Source organism: Marmota monax, unplaced genomic scaffold, assembly GCF_021218885.2.
Source record: "Marmota monax isolate L192 unplaced genomic scaffold, Marmota_monax_Labrador192_F-V1.1 WCK01_AAM20220418_F8-fsc00238, whole genome shotgun sequence".
In the NCBI taxonomy this organism is placed as follows: domain Eukaryota; kingdom Metazoa; phylum Chordata; class Mammalia; order Rodentia; family Sciuridae; genus Marmota; species Marmota monax.
In genome coordinates, this window is record NW_026693175.1 from 223,362 (window position 1) to 246,990 (window position 23,629).

The following is a 23,629-nucleotide window of genomic DNA, read 5'->3' on the forward strand; positions in this document are numbered from 1 at the left end:
TGTGCAAATATGGTTTAGAGACAATAAGATGTGTTTATTGAAAAATAAAATGACTATTTTTGGGATTCTTCCTGTGACTACTGATGCCTCCATTCTTGTACTCTAAAGAAAAGAAATTGGACTTTAATGTGTAGGTCACATCATTTGGTATCACAAAATTACTGTGAGTACTACCAATCTAAAGAAAAGGGTATATAACACCTGAAGAAAGGGAGACATTAAGGACTAAAAGTAATGAAAGTAATATTTTCTTCTCTGGAAAAAAACCCTGCCCAATCCTTTTACTTGAAAGCAAAAATCTGAAACTCATTCAAGAAGAGCAGAAGCTCCCCAAAGATATTCTGCATGGGAAGGAATTAAAAATTCTGATTAATGATGAATTCTGAAGGGAAGCGCTGCTCACCCAGGAAGATCAGGTTTCTGTAGGTCTCTAACATTACATCTCTGTATAAATTCTGCTGAGCAGGCTCCAGGCATTTCCATTCCTCTTCAGAGAAATCAATGGCCACGTCCCTGAATGCCAATGATTCCTGAAATAAAAATAGGTAAATTGATAGAACATTGACCAAAATATTATTAACAGGGAGCTTTTAAGTTGAAAGAAGATAAAAATCAGAGTTAGTAGAAGTGGCTTTCAAGTAGGTGAGTAAATTTTAATTATTCAAGAAAATACTTTGTAACAGTGATATTCTCTACTCTATAATTCTGAAGAAAGAGTGTTGAGTCATACACACACACACACACACACACACATATATATGTGTACACACACATACACACACACATATATATTTATATGTCACCTTTATGAAGTAGAATGTAAAATTAAGGCATCAATACAGAAATATATACTTTAATTGCGACTCTAATATCATAAAACAATTTTTCTATTTCTAAGACAAAAAAGTTATAGTGAGTAAAAAAGATGATTCTCAAATTTTAAATCAAAACCATGAATCAGAGATTTATTAAAATGCAGACTCTTGTCCAGTAATTCTGGGATGAGACCTGGTTTTCTGAATATGTAGCAGTAATTCCAACCTGGTGATCCTAGTGCCAGTGGGCCAAGAAAAACTCCTGCATAACAATGAAGTAAACCAGTGTAGGGAAAAAAAAAAAAAACCTTGATGAACTGGAGTTCAAATATTTCAAAGGATTTATGTACTTTTCATGTCTTTTTTCAGAAACCCAAAAGAATGTGATAGCAGTAATGATATTCATTTTTATGACATTTTGTCAAACACCCAGTGAAAGACCTAATTTTTACCCAAGTTTATTTGACCTGTAATTCAGAAAAAAAGGAGAGCATTAAAGTCAATTTAAGGTCTGGAATTGTGGCTCAGTGTAGTGCGCTTGCCTAGCATGTGTGAGGCACTGGGTTTGATTCTCAGCAACACATATAAATAAATAAAATACAGATCCATTAACAACTAAAACAAATTCATTAAAAAGTCAATTTAAAGTGTGAATTTTTAGAAAAATTTCAGAGCAGGGTAGTGATTATAAATGAGAAGACTAATGGAAACATGTTAAGAAGAAACAAAAGCAGATTGATGAAATGATATTTAACTTATACATGTTGGAAGACATGTATAAATTATGGGTTTGTTTGAGCCATCACAAGGCAAGGAGTTTGCTTTTTGGAAATCAGGAGGTGAAATTCCACCTATGCACACCCTGCCTTGGCTTGGACAGCCCTAGATTTAAACACAGCCACCCAAAGGTAGAGAGGAGGTGGGCGTAATCTGCTAAGCCCCAAAAAATTTGTTTTTGCAATCTTCATCCCATGTTCCTGAAGAAGTTCATCTCACTGAATTCCTTTGGTGCACCTATCCATATAAACTACTGCTTGGACTCCATCTTTTGTTAGATCAAATCTCCATCACAGCTGAATCATTTTGCCATGCCCCTGCTTTTAGTAAATAAATTTTTTCTCATTTCTGTATTTTCTAATTAATTTTCCAGTCTGGCTCACCACCTGTGTTGGTTACCCATCCATCTGCAGTGCTGGTTGCAGCAGACTATATACGCCACATAGCACACATAGGAGCAGACTATATATGCACACATAAAAATGTTAACTTTATACATGGAAACAACAGACAATTTTTCATGCAAATAAGAATAAGTCATATCTTCCATTTGGTAAAACAAATCAATTTGAGAGGATGCTCTTTTAAAAGACACTATTGAGATACACACTTTTAACAATAGAGAATAAAATAAGAGCCACAGTTACTGGGTCTTTTATACTCCTTATTTTCTCCCTGTTATTCAAATTCATCTTGAGGTACACTTTATAATTTTCAGGCACTTGTTTCTTCATTGAAAATGCAAGGAGGTATGTCTGTAAGCTGAAGGCAGAATAAAATGAAAGCCTATAGGACTGTGGTCTGCTTCAGAACTTTCAGTAACAAAGCCAGTAACCCTGGTAATCAAAAGCCAGAGGCTACGTTCACCAAAGCAAGACACAAATGAAAAGTACTAAGAAAAAAACTGGTTCTGTATCAAAGATAAAAGTTTATGTAGACTGTTTAGAAAAATCCTATCAAGATTCCTTAAAATAATGAAAAAAAAAATTTAACTTTATAGGGAAAATCCTGCAAACAGCATTTACACCAAGCAAATAAGGTTAAAACAGCTGTAATATAACAAATGGTACAAAGTGTAAGTCAACATAAAAGAACACATCATCATTGCTGTGATATCAGTGGACAAATCAAAGCAAAATGGTATAATATGGAACTTTATTAGACTTTCCTTGGCATTCTAGAGTTTGGGTCTCTTCAAATCATTCTATACTTTTAGAACTTAGTAAGTTTCTAGATGCAACCAATGTGCATTTAATTGACTCTTTTGTATTTATACATGACAGAGCATCCAGACGGAAAGAAAACAAAGCACAGTTCACTTCTTTGGCAACATCTAAAGACACAAAAACATCCCCAATGGAAATCTAGAATAGCAAGATTTTCTGATGTTCATTTATCAAAAAGGGTTTTTTTAATTGTTCAATCCTGCATGTCATGTAAGCATGGCATGGCTTGGATGAAAGAGTAAGAAAAAGGTTCCCAATATAGGGAGTATATATGGGCATATATGTTTTAAAGAGTTAGTGTTGGTATTGTAAGAAGAAAAGGAAACAAAATAGCTAAAACAAGTTAAGCACAAACCTGAACGGTATAGAAGTAAAGGTGTGCACATTCCAAATATGAGGTACTTTGGGGAAAAATACAATGCTGCCCCTGGCTTGAGCCACACACCTGGAAAACAACATCTTTCTCCTCTTTCTCTAGGCTTCCTTCTCATGACCGACTGCTACAATTCAATGCCTTATATGGAAAATACGTGCCTCAGAAAACAAAACACAAGGCTCCCAAGGAACTTCTTTTATAGGCTCAAGATAAATTTAACTAGAAATCACTAAGCTGTGACTTTCCTGCTTCCCAATTTTATTCATTCAGTTTTAAAAGAGAAAGGAACCACTACTTAATGAGTAAAAGTATTCACATTCAGTGAAATTTCATCTTGAATTAGAGACTGAATCCAGGGACTATTTACAGATTTACCACTAGCAACATCCTTAGCCTTTTTTATTGTTATTTTTAATGTTTTATTTGTTCTACTTAGTTGTAAATGACAGTAGAATGCATTTCAATTCAACTGAAGCACAACATTTCAATTCTCTGGTTGTACACAATGCAAAGTTGCAACATTTGTACAACCATACATGTAACTGGGGTAATGATGACTGTCTCATTCTCATCTTTTCTACATCGTGACTCCCTCCTCCCCACCATCCCCTTTGCTCGATCCAAAAATCCTCCATTCTTTCCATACTCCCCACGTCCATTATGGATAAGCATCCACTAATCAGAAAACATTCAGCCTTTAATTTTGGGGGGATTGGCTTACTACACTTATCAAGATATTCTCCAACTCCATCCATTTACTTGCAAATGCCATAATTTTATTCTCTCTTAATGCTGAGTAACATTTCATTGTGTGTATGTGTATGTATGTATGTATGTGTGTGTGTATATACACACACACACACACACACACTCAGTTTCTTCACCCATTCATGTATTGATGGGCATCTATGTTGGTTCCACAGTTAAGCTATTGTGAATTCAGGTGCTATAAACATTGGTGTGGCTGTGTCACTATAGTATGCTGACTTGTCCTTTGGTATAGACCGATGAGTGGAAAAACTGGGTCAAATGGTTGTTCCATTCCAAAATTTCTGAGAAATCTCCACAGTACTTTCCAAAGTTGCACCAATTTGCAGTGTCTGAGTGCACCCTTTTCCCCTCATTCTCGCCAAAACTTAATATTGCTTGTATTCTTGATAACTGCCATTCTGACTGGAGTTAGATGAAATCTTAGAGTAGTTCTAATTTGCATTTTTCTAATTACTAAAGATTTGAAAATTTTTTTCATATATACGATGATCATTTGGGTAATTTCTTCTGAGAAATGTCTGTTCAGTTCCTTAGCCCATTTATTGACTGGGCTATTTGTGTTTTTTTGGTATTTTATTTTGGCATTAAATTTTTTTGAGTTTTTTTATTTTTATTATATCCTGGAGATTAGTGTTCTATCTGATGTGCATCTGATAAACATATTCTCCCACTCTGTAGGCTCTGTCTTCATATCTTTTTTTTTTAGTTTGAATCTATCCCATTTATTCTTAATTTTATTTCTTGTGTTTTAGGAGTCTTGGGCCTAATCCAATATAATGAATATTTGGGCCTACTTTTTCTTCTATTAGGTGTGGGTCTCTGGTCTAATTCCTTGTCACTGATCCATTTTGAGTTGGTTTTTGTACATGGCGAGATATAGAGGTTTAAATTCATTTTGCTACATATGGATTTCCAGTTTTCAAAGCATCATTTGTTGAAGACACTATCTTTTCTCCAATGAATGTTTTTGTGCTTTTGACTAGTATGAGATAACTGCATTTATATGGGTTTATCTCTGTGTCTTCTATTCTGTACCATTGGTCTACATGTCTATTTTGGTACTAGTACTATGCTGTTTTTGTTACTGTGGCTCTGTAGCATAGTATAAGGTCTGTGTCACTTTTCTTGCTAAAGATTGCTTTGGCTACTCTGGGTCTCCTATTTTTCCAAATAAATTTTATGATTGCTTTTTCAGCTCTATGTCATTGGGATTTTAATAGGAATTGCATTAAACCTGTATAACAGTTTTGGTAGTGTGGCCATTTTGACAATAGTAATTCTTCCTATCCAAGAGCATGGGAGATCTTTCCACCTTCTAAAGTCTTTTTCAATTTCCTTCTTTAGCATCCTGTAGTTTCATTGTACAGGCCTTTCACCTCTTTTTGTTAGATTGATTCCCAAGTATTTTATCTTCTTAGAGGCTATTTTGAATGGGTAGTATTCCTAATTTCTCTGTCAATAAATTCATTGTTTTCTATAGAAATGCATTTGTATTGTGGGTATTGATTTTATATCCTTGCTACTTTGCTTAATTCATTTATTAGTTGTACAAGTTTTCTGGTGGAATTTTTTGGATATTCTAAATCTAGAATCATGTCCTCAGCAAATAGTGATATTTGACTTCTTCTTCTCCTATGCATATCCCTTTAATTTTTTTCATCTGTCTGATTGCTCTGGCAAGAGTTTTAAGAACTATGTTGAGTAAAAGTGGTGAAAGAGGGCATAACTGTCTTGTTCCAGATTTAGAGGTTTAAATTCATTTTATCCTATTTTCTCCATTTAGAATGATGGTGGCCTTGGGCTTAGCATAGATAGTTTTTACAGTTTTGAGATATAATCCTACTATTCCTAGTTATTCTAGTGTTTTGAACATAAAGAGGTGCTGTATTTTATTAAATGGTTTTTCAGCATATATTGAGATAATCATGATTCTTGTTTTTAGTTCTATTGATGTGATGTATTATTACATCTCATAATTTCCATATGTTGAACACAACCTTGCATCCTTGGGATGAGACCCACTTGATCATGGTACACTATTTTTAAATATGTTTTTGTATGCAATTTGCCAGAATGTTTGTTTATATTCTCAGGGATATTGGTCTAAAGTTTTCCTTCCTTGATGTGTCTTTGTCTGGTTTTGGTATCAGGATGACACTAGCTTCACAGAACGAATTTGGAAAGGTTTGCTCCTTTTTTATTTCATGGAACACTTTGAGGAGTATTGGTATTAGTTCCTCTTGGAAGGTCTTGTAAAACTCAACTGAGAATCTGTTGGGTGCTGGGCTTTTCTTGGTTGGTAGGCTTTTGATGGTAACTCTATTTCCTTGCTTGAAATTAATCTGTTCCTGATTCAGTTTGAGTAGATCATATGTTTCTAGAAATTTGCCAGTGTCATTGAGATTTTCTATTTTATTGGAGTATAAATGTTCAAAATAGTTTCTAAATTATCTTCTGTATTTCAATAGTGTCGGTCATGATATTTCCTTTTTCATCACAAATTTTAGTAATTCAAGTTTTTTCTCCTCTATGTGTTGGCATAGCTAAGGTTTTATCAATTTTAGTTTCTCCAACAAACAACTTTTTGTTTTGTCAACTATTTGTTTCTTTTGTTCCAAGTTCATTTATTCCAGCTCTGATTTTAATTGTTTCCTGTTCTCTACTAGTTTTGGTATTGATTTGTTCTCTCTCTCTCTCTCTCTCTCTCTCTTATGAGATGTAATATTAGGTCATTTATTTGTTGACTTTTTATTCTTTTAATAAATAAGCTCAATGCAATGAAGTTTCTTCTTAGCACTGCCTTCATATTGTCCCACATATTTTGATATGTGGTATCTGAGTACTCATTTACCTCTATGAATCTTTCTCCTCCCTGATGTCTTCTGTTGTCCATGCATTATCCAACAGCATATTACTTAGTCTTTCAGTGTTAGACTAGATTTTATTATTTTATTTTATCATTGATTTCTAATTTCATTCCATTATAATCTATTAGAATATAGAGTAGTAACTCTATTTTTTAATATTTGCTGCATATTGCTTTGAGGCATAATATAGGGTCTATTTTAGAGAAGAATACATGTGCTGCTGAGAAGGTGTATTCACTTGATGATGGATGAAGTATATATGTATATATGTATATTAAGTCTAAATGATAGATTGTATTATTAAGTTCTATAGTTTCTTCGTATAGTTTTTATTTGGAAGACCTAACCAATGGTGAGAGATGTGTATGAAAGTCACTCAGTATTATTGTGTTGTGGTCTATTTGCTTCTAAAGAAATTGAGAAGGGTTTGTTTGATATATGTACATGCTCTATTGTTTGGGGCATAAATATTTTAAATTGTTAGGTCTTGTTGATGTATGGTTCCCTTAACCAGAATGGAATGATACTCCTTATCCCTTCTGATTAATTCTGGTTTAAAGTCCATTTTATCTGATACGAGAATAGAAACCCTTGCTTGTTTACTTGGTCCATGTGAGTGATTTTTTTCTCATCCTTTCACTTCCAGTCTGTGCATATCTTTTCCTAGGAGATTCGTTTCTTGCAGGAAGCTGGATCTTTTGTTTTAATCCAAACTGTCAGTCTACATCTTTTAATTGGTGATCTTTTCTTTGCATCCTGGTCTAACACCAGCTTCTCATAACTAAGGAAGTTAATACATAGAAAAGAAGCACAGAACATGGAAAGTGGCAGAAGATGTAGCTGATTGAAAATATTTCCCCATCCTTTGTGTTCTTCTACATCAGCTTAGGAGAGCGTCACTCTGCCAGAGCCATGGTAGTGCACAACTGTAATCCCATCAGCTTCCGAAGCTAAGGCAGGAGGATCATGAATTTATATCCAGGTTCAGCAATTTACTGAGGCCCTAAGCAGCTCAGTGAGCTCCTGTCTCTAGATAAAATATAAAAAAGGACTGGGGATGTGGCTCAGTGGTTAAGCACCCCTGGGTTAAATTCCTGGTACACTCCCCACAAAAAAAAAAAAAAGTTACCCTACCCATTGTGACCTAGGTGGTCCTTCTTATTTTAACTAAAACAATCCAAGCATTATCAAACAATTAACTGAACAGTATGTTTTTAGTGGCCAGAAATATTTGATAATTAATATTGGCTTAAATTTCCCTCCTGCCTATAGCCCCATGGAGTCTGACCCACAACAATGGTGCCATAGATGTCCATAGAAAGAGGGACCAGATGGAGTCTGACACACACTCTTTTCATGTTTCCTCCTAAATACATGCTGGCTTTATGGTAAAGGATTCTTTGATCTTACGTTTTTTTTTTTTTCTTTTTAAATTTCATAGTATCAGGGATTGAACCAAGGGGCACTCCACAACTGAGCTACATCCCCAACCCATTCTATTGTTTTGAACTTTCATAGTATAAGTTCTCCAGACCGACCTTGAACTTGTAACAGTCTTGCCTTCATGTCTGAGTACCTGGGATTTTTGTCATCCAGCAGAATGCCCAGCTGGATCTGAATTTTATATTCTTCATCAATGCCACACACTCCCACCTGCCAGGTGTTTTATTGGCTTCTCCCTATGAATGTAACAGCATCCATTCCATGCTTTGAACATAACACTTCCTGCTCTATCACTGTGGCTTATCTTAAAGCTGACTTGTCTTTATTTTTCCTGTCTCTTTTCCCTCTATCCTTCACTATCATGAAAAATATTAGATTAACCTTCTTCCTGTCTTTAGTCAGGGCTTAAGCCATGTTATATATAATCTTCCTTCAGCAGAACCACCATAGGAACCACGAAATCCAGAGTTTACAGGTAGCACAAGAATTACTAAGAAATAACTCTCTCAAGGCTACAAATGAATTATGAATCCTGACAGGGCACAGCTGGAGGGTAGTCTGAGGCTCCAATGACCTTCATAAATTCACCATTTTAAAGGACCTCTGTACACCTGGCAATTAGAATCACAGTTTCTAGACAGGAGTCCTGCGTTTCTCTTTTGCTAGCAAAGCAATAAAATTTCCTTTTCCTATATCAAAACCTTGTTCTCATTATTGAATCGGGATTGAGAACAAACACCATGCTTTCAGTATCAAATTTGGTATGATGAAGAAAACCGAGAGTGCCCTGCTCCAGCCCTCTTGGCAGTTCTTGCACTCTGAGCAACCCCACTTCCACACTGATGAGCTCACTGACAGCTGAGCCTGGAGAATTAGGAGACAGGTGAGTTGCCTCAGGTTGTTCTGGAGGAGCTCTACTTGTAAGTAAAGGGAGGGGTTGAGGGACCTTCCTAGTGGCTGCCAAGGCTCCTTGGCTTCTGGGACCTCCTGCCTTCTCTCACTAAATGGTGTAGGTTTCTCCATCATGAGTCTACTCTGGGAAAAGGAAATTGAATACAGTGACGTGACAATGTGAACATCTGGTAACCTCCTACAGTATGCACACCAAAATTTTTGATTCCACACATCTGGCCCTCTACAGGGGAACGTCTGGTCCCTCTTTCTGAGGACATGTATGGCACCATTGTTGTCAGAGTTGTGGCTATATGGCAGTAGGGAACATAGGATATATTTCCCCATCTGGTCTGTTTTAAAGGCTCCCTTCTGTTGGCCAAGGTTTGGGGGAATCCCCTCTGGTTGTCTCTGTGTTTTTGATTGAATGCTGCTGACCCTTTAAGACATGGGCAAGGCTACATTGATCTCACTTGTAGATTCTTGGGAATAATTCTGGCTGAGAGTGCCACAAATTGTTATAATCTGCCTAGGAAAAAAACTGATGTTTTACTGTAAAAAAAAAAAGTCACTTATTGACTTTCTGAATTATTATATAATCTTGCTACTGGGATTAATCTCTCAGAGGTAGGTAAATGGAAGAAATTCTCCATGTGCAGGTAATCATGAAGTTGCATGAGGAGTCTGACTGGCCCTGAAACTACGTTAATGGTGTAAAAAATACACTGTCTTTAGTGTGCAAGGATACGAAGACATCAGAAAACAAAAGTTTGCCCAGCACTGTTTCTCAGCCCAGTCCCAGAGAGCTGGAAATCATCCCACTGTGGGTCAAAGCAACCAGGTCTATGTTGGGAAAAAAAAAAAAAAAAAAACAGAAAACTCTGAGGTTCAGAGAAGTAAAAGAAGAGGACTTGACCTCTGTCTTGCCTTACATCTCCATTACACAAGCTGGATGAAGAGACACAAGAGGACATGAGAAAAAGTCCTTATCTGGAATTCCACATTAGCCAATAACCTGAATTTCCATGCCATATTGAGAACAGGCTTTATTCAGGTGTCACAGACCAGAGACAGTTATGTGTTTTCCTGAAAATGTTATGGTTCTGCTATAGTTGGGCCCCTATTTTTAGACTAATAACTAAATGTCTTTATGAAACTCTAAAAAGAACAGAAGCCAAAAATATAACTTGTACACCAGAAAGCCAAGCTGCCTTTGAGAGGTGAAAATAGAGCATCATGACAGCCCCTACCCAAGCCTGCCTGACTCACAAAGACATTAAGACTATATATGATTGAGAAACAAGGCACAGCACTGGGAATTCTCATACAGTTACTGGACATAAATTGTGGCTAGAAGCTTATTTGTCACAACATTTTGACCACACAAAAAAAGAAGGGTCCTCCTGCCTTCAGGTGTGAATACCACTTATGATTTACTAAATGAGGTTGAGAAACTCACTCCACGTCAACCCTTATTCTGTGACTTCCTCATGGAGTCCTGGTACTGCTGAAATATAATGATGGGTTTAAGCTGACTGCTGAGAGGATAGGGAGATTGCAGGTCATCCTATTAGTATTAGAAATGTCAACCTCAAGAGAAACCATGCCACCTTAAATCAAGCAACCATGTTAGCAGAAGATAGTAATGGGCCAATACAGCATGACTGCTCAGAGAGCTAAGAAGACTCTTCAGCAAGTGGCATTTGCTTCAGTAGCCTATGATTGAACTAGATAGGGCATCTTCAAGGATAGAAGCAAGTTCATGGACAATGGTCAGTGGATAGCTGGACACTCTGTCATCAAGGAACAATACATATTTAAAGTTGAGGCTTTGCTGCTAAAACATCAGCCCGGAATGCAAAACAAATTTCTCTGAAAAGAGCTCTCAACAACCAAAGGTAAGAAAGTAAGCATTTACGCTGACTCAAAATATGCTCTCCTGAGAGTGTAGGCACCTGGAGCTATCTGGAAAGAAAGAGGAGTGCTTGCTGCTAAGAATGACATTTATAAAGGCCTTGAAATGACTGGCATTGATATAGGCTGTGGCCACACAAAAGCAGGTGGCAATCATGCACTATAATGGTCACCAGAATATTGACATCTAGGTGGCCAGGAGAAATCAGGCTGCTGATAGAGCAACTAAAAGGGCAAGAAAGAACAGGCTCTTTATCAGGGCCCTGAAACTCAGCTTCAATCAGACCAATGCAAACCTTTTCATAGATGAGCAGAAGAATAGGGGCAAAGAAAGTTTTGACTTTGGGGATAACACTGCCAAGTGTAGTGAGACTCCTTGGGCTCATCCTTCTGCCTGAAGCATTGGCCTGCTCTTGATAAAACACTTCCATGAGAGTGTTCACTGTGGGAAGGGTGCCTTGGCAAATTTCTCCAAGCCCCAGTGGTGAGGGTCATGCCTCCATTGGACTATTCAGCAAGAAAAATAGAACAGTGTCTTTTGTACTCAAACAATCCAAAGACTGAGGTATTTGACCATAATGTCTCAATATGTAAAAATATATTACTATGATTGACAAGTAGAGTTTACCCAACGTCCTGCGTCAAAGGAACCTGCAGATATTTGCTAGCATTGGTAGACATCATCTCTGTGTGAGTCACACTTATTCTACCAGAACAGAAAAGACTCCAGAAAAACACAAATCCTCTGGAAGGAGCTCATCCTAAGACATGGGCTTCCCTCCTCAATGCAAAGTGACAATAACTATCTTTCACTGCAGAAGTGGCCCAACAAGTGAGCAAAACATTGCATATTCAATGGAAGTTACATGCTTTCTGGAGACCCCAATGTACAGGGAAAACAGAAATCACATCTTAAAAAGGACAGGCCAAGAAGCCAGCCTGCAGTGGGAATAGGTGTCTACGGAGTAGGAAGTAAGTAGAATTAATTAGACATTATTACCCTAGGTGCCTATATGATCACATGACTGGTGTGACTCTACATATTTACAATCAGAAGAATGAGAGGTTATACTTCATTTTTGTATGCGTCAAAGTGCATCATACTGTCATGAATAAACAATTAGAACAAATAATTAAAAAAAAAAGATGGAATCTAAATTATGATGAGACCCACCTGCAGTGGGAATAGGTATCTGTCAAAATGCTCTCCTCCAAAGGATACTGATATTAGCAGGATTAAATTGTTATATATGACTACAGAATGCATTACAATTGACATATAGAGAACAATTTTTCATATTTCTGGTCATACATAAAGTAGAGTTACACCATTCGTGTCTTCATACATGTACTTAGGGTAATGATGTCCATCTCATTCCACCATCTTTCCTATCCCCATTGCCCCTCCCACCTATTTGCTCTATCTAGTGTTCGTCTAATCCTCCAATGCTCGCCACCCCCTAAACCCCATTGTGAGAAATACTTGACATTTGTTTTTTAGGGATTGACTAACTGTACTTAGCATTATATTCTCCATCTACATCCACTTACCTGCAAATGCCATGATTTTATTCTCTTTTAATGCTGACTAATATTCCATTGTGTGTATGTACATATGTGTGTGTATATGTGTGTGTATGTGTGTGTATGTGTGTGTGTGTGTATATATATATATATATATATATATATATCACATTTTCTTTATTCATTCATCTACTGAAGGGCATCTTGCTTGCTTCCACAGTTTAGCTATTGTGAATTGTGCTACTACTATAAACATTGATGTGGCTGGGTCCCTGTAGTATGTTGTTTTTAAACCCTTTGGGTATAGACCGAGGAGAGGGATAGCTGGGTCAAATGGTGGTTCCATTCCTAGTTTTCCAAAGAATCTCCATACTGCTTTCCAGATTAGTTGCAACAATTTGCAGTCCCACCAGCAATGTATTAGTGTGCCTTTTCCCCCACATCCTCACCAACACTTATTGTTGTTTGTCTTCATAAAAGCTGCCATTCTGACTGGAGATAAAATTTTAGAGGACTTTTGATTTGCATTTCTCTAACTGCTAGAGATGATGAATATTTTTTCATATATTTATTTATTATTGTATATCATCTTCTGAGAAGTATCTATTCAGTTCCTCAGCCCATTTATTGATTGAGTTATTTGTTTTTTTTTTATTTTGTTTTGTCTTGTTTGTTTTTGTTGTGTGTGGTGTGTGTTAAGATTTTTGAGTTCTTTATATATCCTAGAGATTAGTGCTCTATCTGATGTACCTGTGGTAAAAATTTTCTCCCATTCTCTAGGCTCTCTATCACCTCACTGATTGTTTATTTTTCCTGAGAAGCAGCTTTTTAGTTTGAATCCACCCAATTTATTGATTCTTGATTTTAATTCTTATGCTCCAGAGTCTTAATAAGAAAGTTAGGGCCAAATCCAACATGATGGAGATTTGGCCCTCTTTTTCTTCTATTAGGCATGTGTCTCTGGTTTAATTCATAGGTCCTTGATGCACTTTGAGTTTTGTGCATGATGAGAGATAGGGGCTTAATTTCATTTTGTTGCATTTGGATTTCCAGTTTTCCCAGCATCATTTGTTGAAAGGCTATCTTTTCTCCAATGTATGTTTTTGGCGCCTTTGTCTAATATAAAATAACTGTAGTTATATGGGTTTGTTTATATGTCCTCTGGTCTGTACCACTGGTCTACAAGTCTATTTTGGTGCCAATACCAAGGAAATGTGCATTAGAGAACCCTTTTTGTATCATGGTGAGAAGACAGAAAATATGGAAATAGTAACCCCACCCACAACAGAAACCAAGTTAAAATAGTATGTACAACAATCAGTCAAAAAAACTGCTGTACCAGAGTGCTTCTTCCAGGTCACCACCAAGGCGAAAATTGCCTCTCCTTCCCTTCTAGTAAAAATTCAAAAGATAATTTACATAAGGCAATAATTTTTAATTCTAGAAACCCCTCCTCACCCCTCTGTCTGCACAGGAAGAACCTTAGAGATGTAGACACCTAATTTTCCATAAAAAGTGACTGTGGGGAAAATGAACGTAACCCTTGCTGCTCTGCCACTGTGACTTATTCTTTAAATTACTGTTTTCTTCCTTCCTTTTCTCCCTCTCTCCATTCCTAACCATAGGAGGAGCAAGAGTAACCTTCTTCCTGTCCTTGGCCAATTATCTCTCCTTTACCTCTTGCACCACGGGAATTAAAAAAAAAAAATCAAGACTTCAAGGCTGGCAACAGAAAATTTAAGAAATGGCCATCTTTCAAGGATAACAAGTAAATTATAACTCCTGATAGGGCACAGCTAGAGGGTAGCCTTATCACTAAGGACCCATTATTCCCCACGGCAGTTAGAATTCCAGCCTCTGGGTCAGGAGTCCTCTTTCTCTTTCACTAACACAGCAAGAAACTTATTTTTCCTTTTCTCAAATCCTTGTCCTCATGATGGATTGGCAATAAAAACAAGGACAGAAAGCAAGTGCTTCTCTTAACTTAGGGATGCTTCCTTTCCTAGTTTATCAATGCATCTTTAAAATACACTTATCTGTGGGGCTAGGGGTGTGGCTCAGTGGTAGAGCACTCATCTGGCATGTGCAAGGCACTGGGTTCAATCCTCAGCAGCACATAAAAGTAAACAAATAAAAATAAATGTATTGTGTCCAACTACAACTTTAAAAATATATTTAAAAATATAATAAACTTACTTGTTACCCAAATCTAAATTTTGTACATATGATCATATACAAACAGCCTCACTAAAAATTATACCCTCAGAAAGGTCATTAAATTCTCTTAGAAACACATCTACCTTTGGATCCCCAGTTTCCCAGTGCTCTGTAGCTCTCTCAGGTGAAAATACTCTTTCCATGCTTGATGGAAACAAAATGTGACAACAGCAGCAGAGGTGCCTTAGAAATAACAGGAACCTCAAAAACATCATTTACAGGTTCAAAAGTTTGCCTTAGTTTACAACTTTTTGTATGTTTGGGGCTGAAATCCACCTGTCTTGCCTCTTAGGAAATATTTTTCTGTGTTTCAAAAGCATATTCACTAATTTTAGACTTGTTTTTTTCATATCATTTTTTTCCTATGAAAAAAACAAGCTTAAAATTAGTGAATATGATTTTACAAACTAAAAAAATCAGGTTGATCATACTGCTGAGTTGAACACAAATATGTCTGACGCTAAGGTCAAGACAGGATATTGGCTGGGGTTATGGCTCAGTTGGTTGCGTGCTTGCCTTGCATGCACAAGGCCCTGGGTTCAGTCCCCAGCACTACACACACACACACACACACACACAAAAGTGAAACAATATTCTACAAAATCTTCCTCCTTTAAGGACTCAATAATCATCCTCACCATGAGGCACTGTTTTGTACCCTCATATCTGCATTAAAGTTGAGTTCTGCCCAGAAAACACCAGTAAAAATTTACTGAGATAATCTTCCTAATTCTTTTAAATATTTTAATCTCCTTTTACAACTCTGAGGATTCAAAGAACAAGAATTGTCTTTGCCTTTCCTTTCACTACCAGGAGCTAAATGGCTGAACAAAAATGTGTCTGCAAAGAATTGAACCTAGAGTTGGGGGAAGACGGTCCCAATGACTAAATCCATGATTTTCATAGACAAAACCTATGCCAGAATATTCCTGAATTTCCAGGGTATCCAGCTGCTCCCACAAAAGCCTCCATCTCCCAAACTCAAGCTTTTCTGTAGCACAAGAGAACAGAGAGGCTGGTAATCTGTAGGAATTCTAAGAGACAAAGCACCTATGGGTAGCTGTGTCAGCCACATGCAGTGCTTAAATGCAGGATAGGAAAAGATATTGCAGTGACTATGCACCTATCACCTGTCAATTTTACTGATGCAAGACACAACAAAAACACATTCAAATATGGTTAAGTATGCCTAGGGTGGCTATATGGAAAAGAGGTACAAAGATGTTTAACATCTGAGAGTTCGGTGATTATTCTCTACTTCCTGTCATATGGATGTTCATTTGTAAATTGCAATGACATTTTACAAAACTGGGTGAGAAGATGAATTTCAATACTTTGTTATTTGCAGTGTGGATGGATGAACATATAGTGAGTAGTGAATAGGATGGAGGAATGCAGTATTTGAAAAGAACATGCTCGCCATAGACTTGGAAAGCCTGGTACAGAATGGGTGGCCTCGGGGCAGGAAAGAGCGACAAGGAATGCTACAGACCACAGCTACTACAAAGATAAACCCCTTACATGGGTCAGGATTCCCCCGATGACCCTGCCTGCCTTCGTCACCCACTCTGGGTCAGTGTGAGGTAAGGGGAAGGAGCTGCACTGAGAGGACTCAGATTACTCAATGGTAACCAATAGGGCACAGGACAAAACCACCAGAGCCCTGGCTGCCAGTCCAGCCTCACCATGAGGAGTCAAAGGACAAAATACTAAGCTGTCCTAGCACTGAAATGGAATTCAGATTTAATCCTTGACCTCAGAAAAGCCCAGGTCCCCAGAGCCAGGAGTGGCTGCTTCCAACCAACCCTAATCCCCTATAGACTTAACCATTTCCTGGCTTCTGGTATTTCTGGCAATCTCTCTACAAATCCTCCAGCACCTGAAGGTCAGAGTGACAAAGCCACCACATATTAGAGAACATGAAGATGGACTCAGAGCTTGGCTGGAGCCAGAGACAAAACCTTCCACATGTGAAGTCCACCTCCTGTTACCTGTCTGTGCCTCTGATTGGTAACTGTCATCCCATCCACCCTGAGTGGTCAAAGCTTCAGACTTGGGGTCCTCTAGCCCTGAGTGGCAGGTGAAGAACAGTGGCTGCAGAACACAAGACTGACAGATTCCTGGCTACAACCCTTTTTAAACACAGCTTCTTACCTTGAAGAATAGCTGACCTTGTAAAAGGGACATTGAAGTTCACCTGGAATGTAAGGTGACATCCACTTACCAATACAATAATAATATCGATAATAATATATATTCACAAATGTAAAGAATGCAGTGAGAACTAATTTTATTTTTCACATTTTATAATCTTCATGTTCTAGTTCTGTGTGTGTGTGTGTGTGTGTGTGTGTGAGAGAGAGAGAGAGAGAGAGAGAGAGAGAGAGAGAGAGAGAAAGGATTATCTCTAAAAACTGGAACAAGACAGGGATGCCTTCTTTTACCACTTCCATTGAACATAATTCTTGAAATCCTAGCCAGAAGCAATTAGACAAAAGAAAGAAAGTAAAAAGTTATGACTATGAAAAGAAGAGCTCAAACTATCCCTATTGGCCAAAGACATAATTCTATATTTAGAAGCCCCAAAACACTCCAGAAAACTTCTAGAACTCAGAAATGAATTCAGCAAAGTAGACTGAAGGAGAAATTAGGACAACTATCCCATTCACATAACCTCAAAAAAGATAAAATACTTGGGAATCAATCTAACAAAAGAGGTGAAAGACCTCTACCATAAAAGCTACAGAACCCTGAAGAAAGAAACTGAAGAAGATCTTAGAAGATGGAAAGATCTTCCATGTTCCTGGATAGGCAGAATTAATGTTGTCACTATGACCATAAAGTTGGGCTGGGGTTGTGGCTCAATGGTTGAGTGCTTGCCTAGCCTGTGTGAGGCACTGGGTTTAATTCTCAGCACCACATATAAATAAATGAATAAAATAAAGGTCCATTAACATCTAAAATAATATTTTAAAAAATGACCATAAAATGTTAAACAGATCTAATGCAATTTCTATTAAAATCCCAAGGACATTCTTTATAGAACTAGAAAAAGTAATGAAATTCATTTGGAGGGCTGGAGTTTGTAGCTCAGTGGTAGAGCTCTTGCCTAGCACATGTAAGGTACTGGGTTTGAACTTCAACATCAAATAAATAAATGAAATAAAGATATTGTTTATCTAGAATTAAAAATATAAAATAAAATAAATACATTTGGAGAAATAAAGAGACCCAGAATAGCCAAAGCAATCCTTAGCAAGAAGAGTGAAGCAGGAAGCATCACAATACCAGACCTTAAACTATACTTCAGAGCTATAGTAACAAAAATGTCATAGTACTGGTACCAAAATAAACATGTACCAACAGTACAGAATAGATGATGCAGAGACAAACCCACACAAATACAGTTATCTCATACTAGACAAAGGTGCCAAAAGCATTCCTTTAGAAAAGATAGCCTCTCCAATAAATGGTGCTGGGGAAACTGGAAATCCATATATAGCAAAATGAAATTAAACCCTTATCTCTCAATCTGTGTAAAACTCAACTCAAAGTAGATCAAGGACCTAGGAATTAGACCAGAGATGCTTGATATAAGAGAATAAAAAGTAGGTCCAAATCTTCATCATGCTGGCTTAGGACCTGACTTCATTAACAAGGCTCCTAAAGTGCAAGGCATAAAATCAAGAATCAATAAATGAGGGCTGAGGATATAGCTCAGTTGGCAGAGTGCTTGCCTCCCACGCACAAGATTCAATCCGCAGCACCACACACACACAAGAAGAATCAATAAATGGGATGGATTCAAACTAAAAAGCTTCTTCTCAGCAAAGGAAACAATCAATAACACAAAGAGAGAGCCTACACATTGGAGAAAATCTTTACCACATGAACTTCAGACAGAGCATTAATCTCCAGAATGTAGGTACTCAAAAAAACTTAACACCAGAAAGCCAAATAACCCAATCAGTAAATGGGCTAAGGAACTGAATAGACAGTTTCCAGAAGAAATACAACCAATCAACAATTATATGGAAAAATGTTCAACATCTCTAGAAATTAGAGAAATGCAAATCAAAACTGCTCTATGATATCACCTAACTCTAGTCAGAATGGCAATCATCAAGAATACAAGCAACAGTAAGTGTTGGTGGGGATGTGGGGGGAAAGGTACACTCCTACATTGCTGGTGGGAATGCAAATTAGTGCAACACTATGGAAAGCAGTATGGAGATTCCTTAGAAAAGTTGGAATGGAACCACTCCTTGATCCAGCTATCCTACCCTTGGTTTATAACAAAAGGACTTAAAATGAGGATACCAGAGTGACATGATCATGTTAATGTTTATAGCAGCTCAAATCACAATAGCTAAACTACAGAACCAATCTAGATGCCCCTCAATAGATGAATGGATAAAGAAACTGTGCTATATACATACACAATGGTATATTACTCAGTCTTAAAGAAGAACAAAATTATGGCATTTGCAGGTAAATGGATGGAGCTAGAGAATATCATGCTAAGTGAAATAAGCCAAACCTAAAAAACCAAAGGCCAAATGTTTTCTCTGATATGCAGATGCTGATCCATAATGGGGGTGGCGTACTATGGAAAGACAGAAGAACTTGGGAGTGGGCAGAGGGGAGTGAGAGGAGGGGATGGAGGTGGAGTGGGAAGGATTGTAGAATTAGAGTGAGGTTATTACCCTATGTACATTATTACCCATGATGCAGGAATGGTGTATCTGTGCATTATGTACAACCAGAGAAATGAGACGTTGTACCCATTTGTGTACAATGAGTTGAAATGCATTCTGCTGTCATGTAAATAATTAGAATAAAAAACTCCTCCTAAATTAGAAAAAAAGAGAAGTAGCTATCATTACCTGACACTAATGTATAAAACTAATATTGCATTAATAAGAATTCATAACACAAACAAAATACATAGCTAAATTCATGTGTATGTAAATTTTCTATTGCCAAGAGCAACAGAAAGGCAATATGAATCCAAACATGAAGAATTACATTAGATTTCAATGCATGGTCAGCCCAATCTAAAGGTAGGTGCAGGAACTGGCAGCATAGTTCACTGGTAGAGTGTGCATGCAGAATGTGCAAGGTCTGGGTTCAAACTCCAGCACCACAATAAAAGGCAGGTATTACTGGAGGATAATGTTGGAAATTCAGCAGAATAGGAGGCTCCTGACTCTCCCTCCCTCCATCTATGGATACACTGAATAAATATCTACTCATGTTTCAAGTCCTTAGACAAAGTCATGTCATAAGTAAATTGAGAGACCTAGGAGAGGAAGATTGGGACTCTACATATCCTACCTCTAAAGTTTTCTGTGGTTTGCATCCTAATTTGTCTAGGGCTGAGAGAGGAGGGGACTACAAACTCACAAGTATCAAGACCACAGGAAAAAGTGATTTTTTATGGACATGCAAGTACTTCCATGGGCTTCATCACCTGGGACCAGGGAATACAATGGGTTAAATCTCAAAGGTGTCAGTTTATCCATAGAAGGGCTCTGGGTCTGCCAGTTCACTCTGCCAACTGCTGCTGCAGATGAATGAGCTCCTATCTAGCCAGAATCAACTTCAACACCTTTTCTTCCTGGGTCTCCATCCCAACCACCTGAGTTCTACAAATGTAACTGAGCATGTGCAAATCTCCACAGATCACAAACAAGTGGTTTTACACTGGTGGGCAAGTACTCCCTTGGGCACAATCCCTACCAGGAGTGAAGAAAAGAAGATAAAAAGCACACATATACACACAAAGTCACAGCACACTCTTCCAGTGGCAACTTGACAGGCTGGGTTCTAACTTTCATCAGGGACTTATTGCACAAATAGTAGACTTCCCGCAGCCTGAACAGTGCAATTAAAGTGGCCACTGTCAAAACTTACCAAATAATTCTAGGTACATATCTAAAGGGATTGGAATCAGTATGTCAAAGAAATGACTGTGCTCTCATTTTCACTATAGTGCTATTCACAGTACCTAATAAAAGAAACAACTGAAATGCCTTTTAGGTGGAGGGCGGGGATCTGGCAGAACATTCAGCTACTCCCCTGAGAGGCTTCACCCTCGCACCTCCAACTACTCTCTGGGAGCACAAGACCCAGGGAATGGCGTTCACTAGACACTCCAAGAGGATTTAGACATGGAGTTGTGACAACCTGTGTCAGGCAGTTCTGAAACCGAGGGCCAGGAAAAGATGGGAGGGTCGGGTGAGTACATCTCAAACACTGATGTCTACAGAGGGGAATCACAACTCAAAAATCATGATAAGTTTTTGTGCCAAGGAAATACAAAGGGAAAGGCACACACAATTTTTCCCCCCAATGGTCAAAAAATTCTCTGCTTTCCTCTCATGAAAAATGCTCAAACGAAAAACCAGATCTTTAAAAAGTACCATTCAGTACTTGGAAAAAAATATTAGAAAAATACTCTGTCTATGAAGTATGAGAAACAAATAGTTCACAACCTGGATAAATCTATAAACGTAGGCATTTATAAAGAGCCAGGCTGCAGGACAGGCTCCTCTGGGGTGGATGTACTGCTTCCCACACATTCGGGAGGCCCAAGAGGAGACACCAGCCATCCTCCCGCAGGAACACCACGCACAGAGGTGGACCCTTCCTGAGGATGGTCCCTAGTCTCACCGCACAGCTGGGGTGAGGCTGGGCTGCTGGCAGGCTACTGGACAGACAGGGCCAAGGCGACCACGCAGTGACCCGACAGGGGGCTGGGTCCCTACCTTGATGGACTTGGCAGGAGGAGAAAGCCCCGCAGTCAAAGAGCAACACCTAGGTTGGCACCATGTGGCTGCCACACCAGGACCTGCACGGAACCTGCCCTCTAACCTCGGCAAACGACCCATGGATATATTTACATTGGTGCCTTTTATACAAATGATATCCCAGGTCATCAATCTCTGCTACGATTTGCATTAGATTTAAGAGTGGGAGAATCCCAGCAGCCAACATCCTGCACAGGGAGATAACAAAAAAATCCTGCATCTTAAAGCACCAGAGGCTCTGTGTACACCTCCCTTCCCTAAATGACAGTTCCTCTCAGGGGTTTGAGTACACCATCTTTGGGACAGCACTGAACTCTGACTTAAAAGCTCACATCTATCAAGAAAAAGTCAAATACCTTGGTTACCATCTGACTGAGCAACAGAACAGACAAAAACAACTGGGCCCCTAAAGAAACAGGAAATCTGCTCAATTTCAGTCCCTTCAACCTGCCATTAGACCAGAGAATTCTTGGGGCTGCTGCATTCAGCCATATATGGATCCCCAACTTTTAATTATTGCAAAACCCCTCTACAAAGCCACAAAGGGGGTAGAATAGGATCCTCTAATATGGGGGACAACTATGCAAAAGGCCTTTGAGAACATTAAACAAGCACTCCCAGTGCATCTGGACAAGGGCTCCCTGACCTCACAAAGCTTTACTTTCTTTACGTCCATGAACAGTCTGGAGTGGCTATGGGAGTCTTGACTCAGGTGCTGGGGACATGGACATCTATCCAAACAGCTGGACTCTGTAGCCCAAGGCTGGCCACCTTGTTTATGGGCCCTTGCAGCCACAGATCTTCTGGTGTTGGAAGCTGATAAACTGAATATGGGACAAAATTTGGATTTCAGGGTTCCTCATTTACTTTTGACATTGTTAGAGTACAAAGGACAATACTGATTTACTAATGAGAGAACGGTCAATACCAGGATATGTTATGTAAAAACCCATGTGTCCATGTTAAAGTCATCCAGACTCTAAACCCAGCAACTTTGCTGCCCCTCAAACCTGGACAACCTGATCACAATTATATTAAAGTCATGGAATAATGTTTTCCAATAAACCAGACCTGGCAGACCAGCCCTCAGGAACCCTGATGTGGAGTACTTCACAGATGGAAGCAGTTTTATAAAAGATGAGGTATATTTTGCTTGATATGCAATGGTCACTCTGGACTCCACTGTTGAGGCATAACCTCTGCCTCAGGGAACTTCAGCACAAAAAGCAAAACTTATTGCTTTAACTCAAGCACCTCAGTTGACAGCAGGAGTCTGTGTGGATAGATACATAGATTCAAAATATGCATTTGCTGCCCTTCATGTTCATAGGGACTTATGTAAGGAAAAGGGGCTAATGAACTCAGGGATTTTTTAAAAAGTATAATATATGGGCAAGAAATTCTTCAACTTTTGGATGCACTGTGGGCTCTCAAGAAGGTTATGATTATATATTGCCAAGGTCATCAAAAGGGAAACACTGTGGTTGCTCAGGGCAACCAGAGGGCTGACAGAGAAGCCAGGTTAGCTGTCTGCAAGAAACAAGAAGAAAATCCAGTCCCAGGTTTAAATGCTCCACTCTGCCTGACTGATCATCTAACAGAATGGGAGCCAACATATTCCCAGCATGAAAGTAAGTGGTTTAAGGCTGAAAAAGAAAATTTTCTCCCAGGTGGATGGTGGAGATTTTCTGATGGCCAGCATAGCCATCCCAGAGATTCTAGCCCCAGCCTTTATCAGACAGTTCCACAGGAGAACCCGTTGGACATACAGCATTTGAGACAGTTCTGAGTCAACATTTCTATGTCCCCTGGCTCACAAACATCACCCCAGATGATCTGTAAATAATGTGCTTACAACAATCCATGTCAGGGGGCAAGCTCCCACCAGGAATCCAAACTATAGGAGGAGCACCTTTTGAAGACTTAGAAGTAGACTTCACTGAACTATCACACTCACGGGGCTATAAATAACTTTTGGGTTTTGTGTGTGACTACT

At 38.5% G+C, this 23,629-nt stretch overlaps 1 protein-coding gene across 2 annotated transcripts in view; it reads right to left on the bottom strand.

The window, feature by feature from the left end:
* Nucleotides 1–23,629, bottom strand: part of LOC124100415 (zinc finger protein 420-like) — a 39,340-nt gene that overhangs the window by 12,091 nt on the left and 3,620 nt on the right. For both annotated transcript variants that reach the window (XR_006854285.2, XM_046455929.2), the window contains exon 2: nt 404–530. Coding sequence is in view for 1 of the 2 variants with exons in the window: in XM_046455929.2 (XP_046311885.1) it covers nt 404–530 (127 nt within the window). In the remaining variant the exon portion in view is untranslated. The remainder of the gene's footprint in view (nt 1–403; nt 531–23,629) is intronic.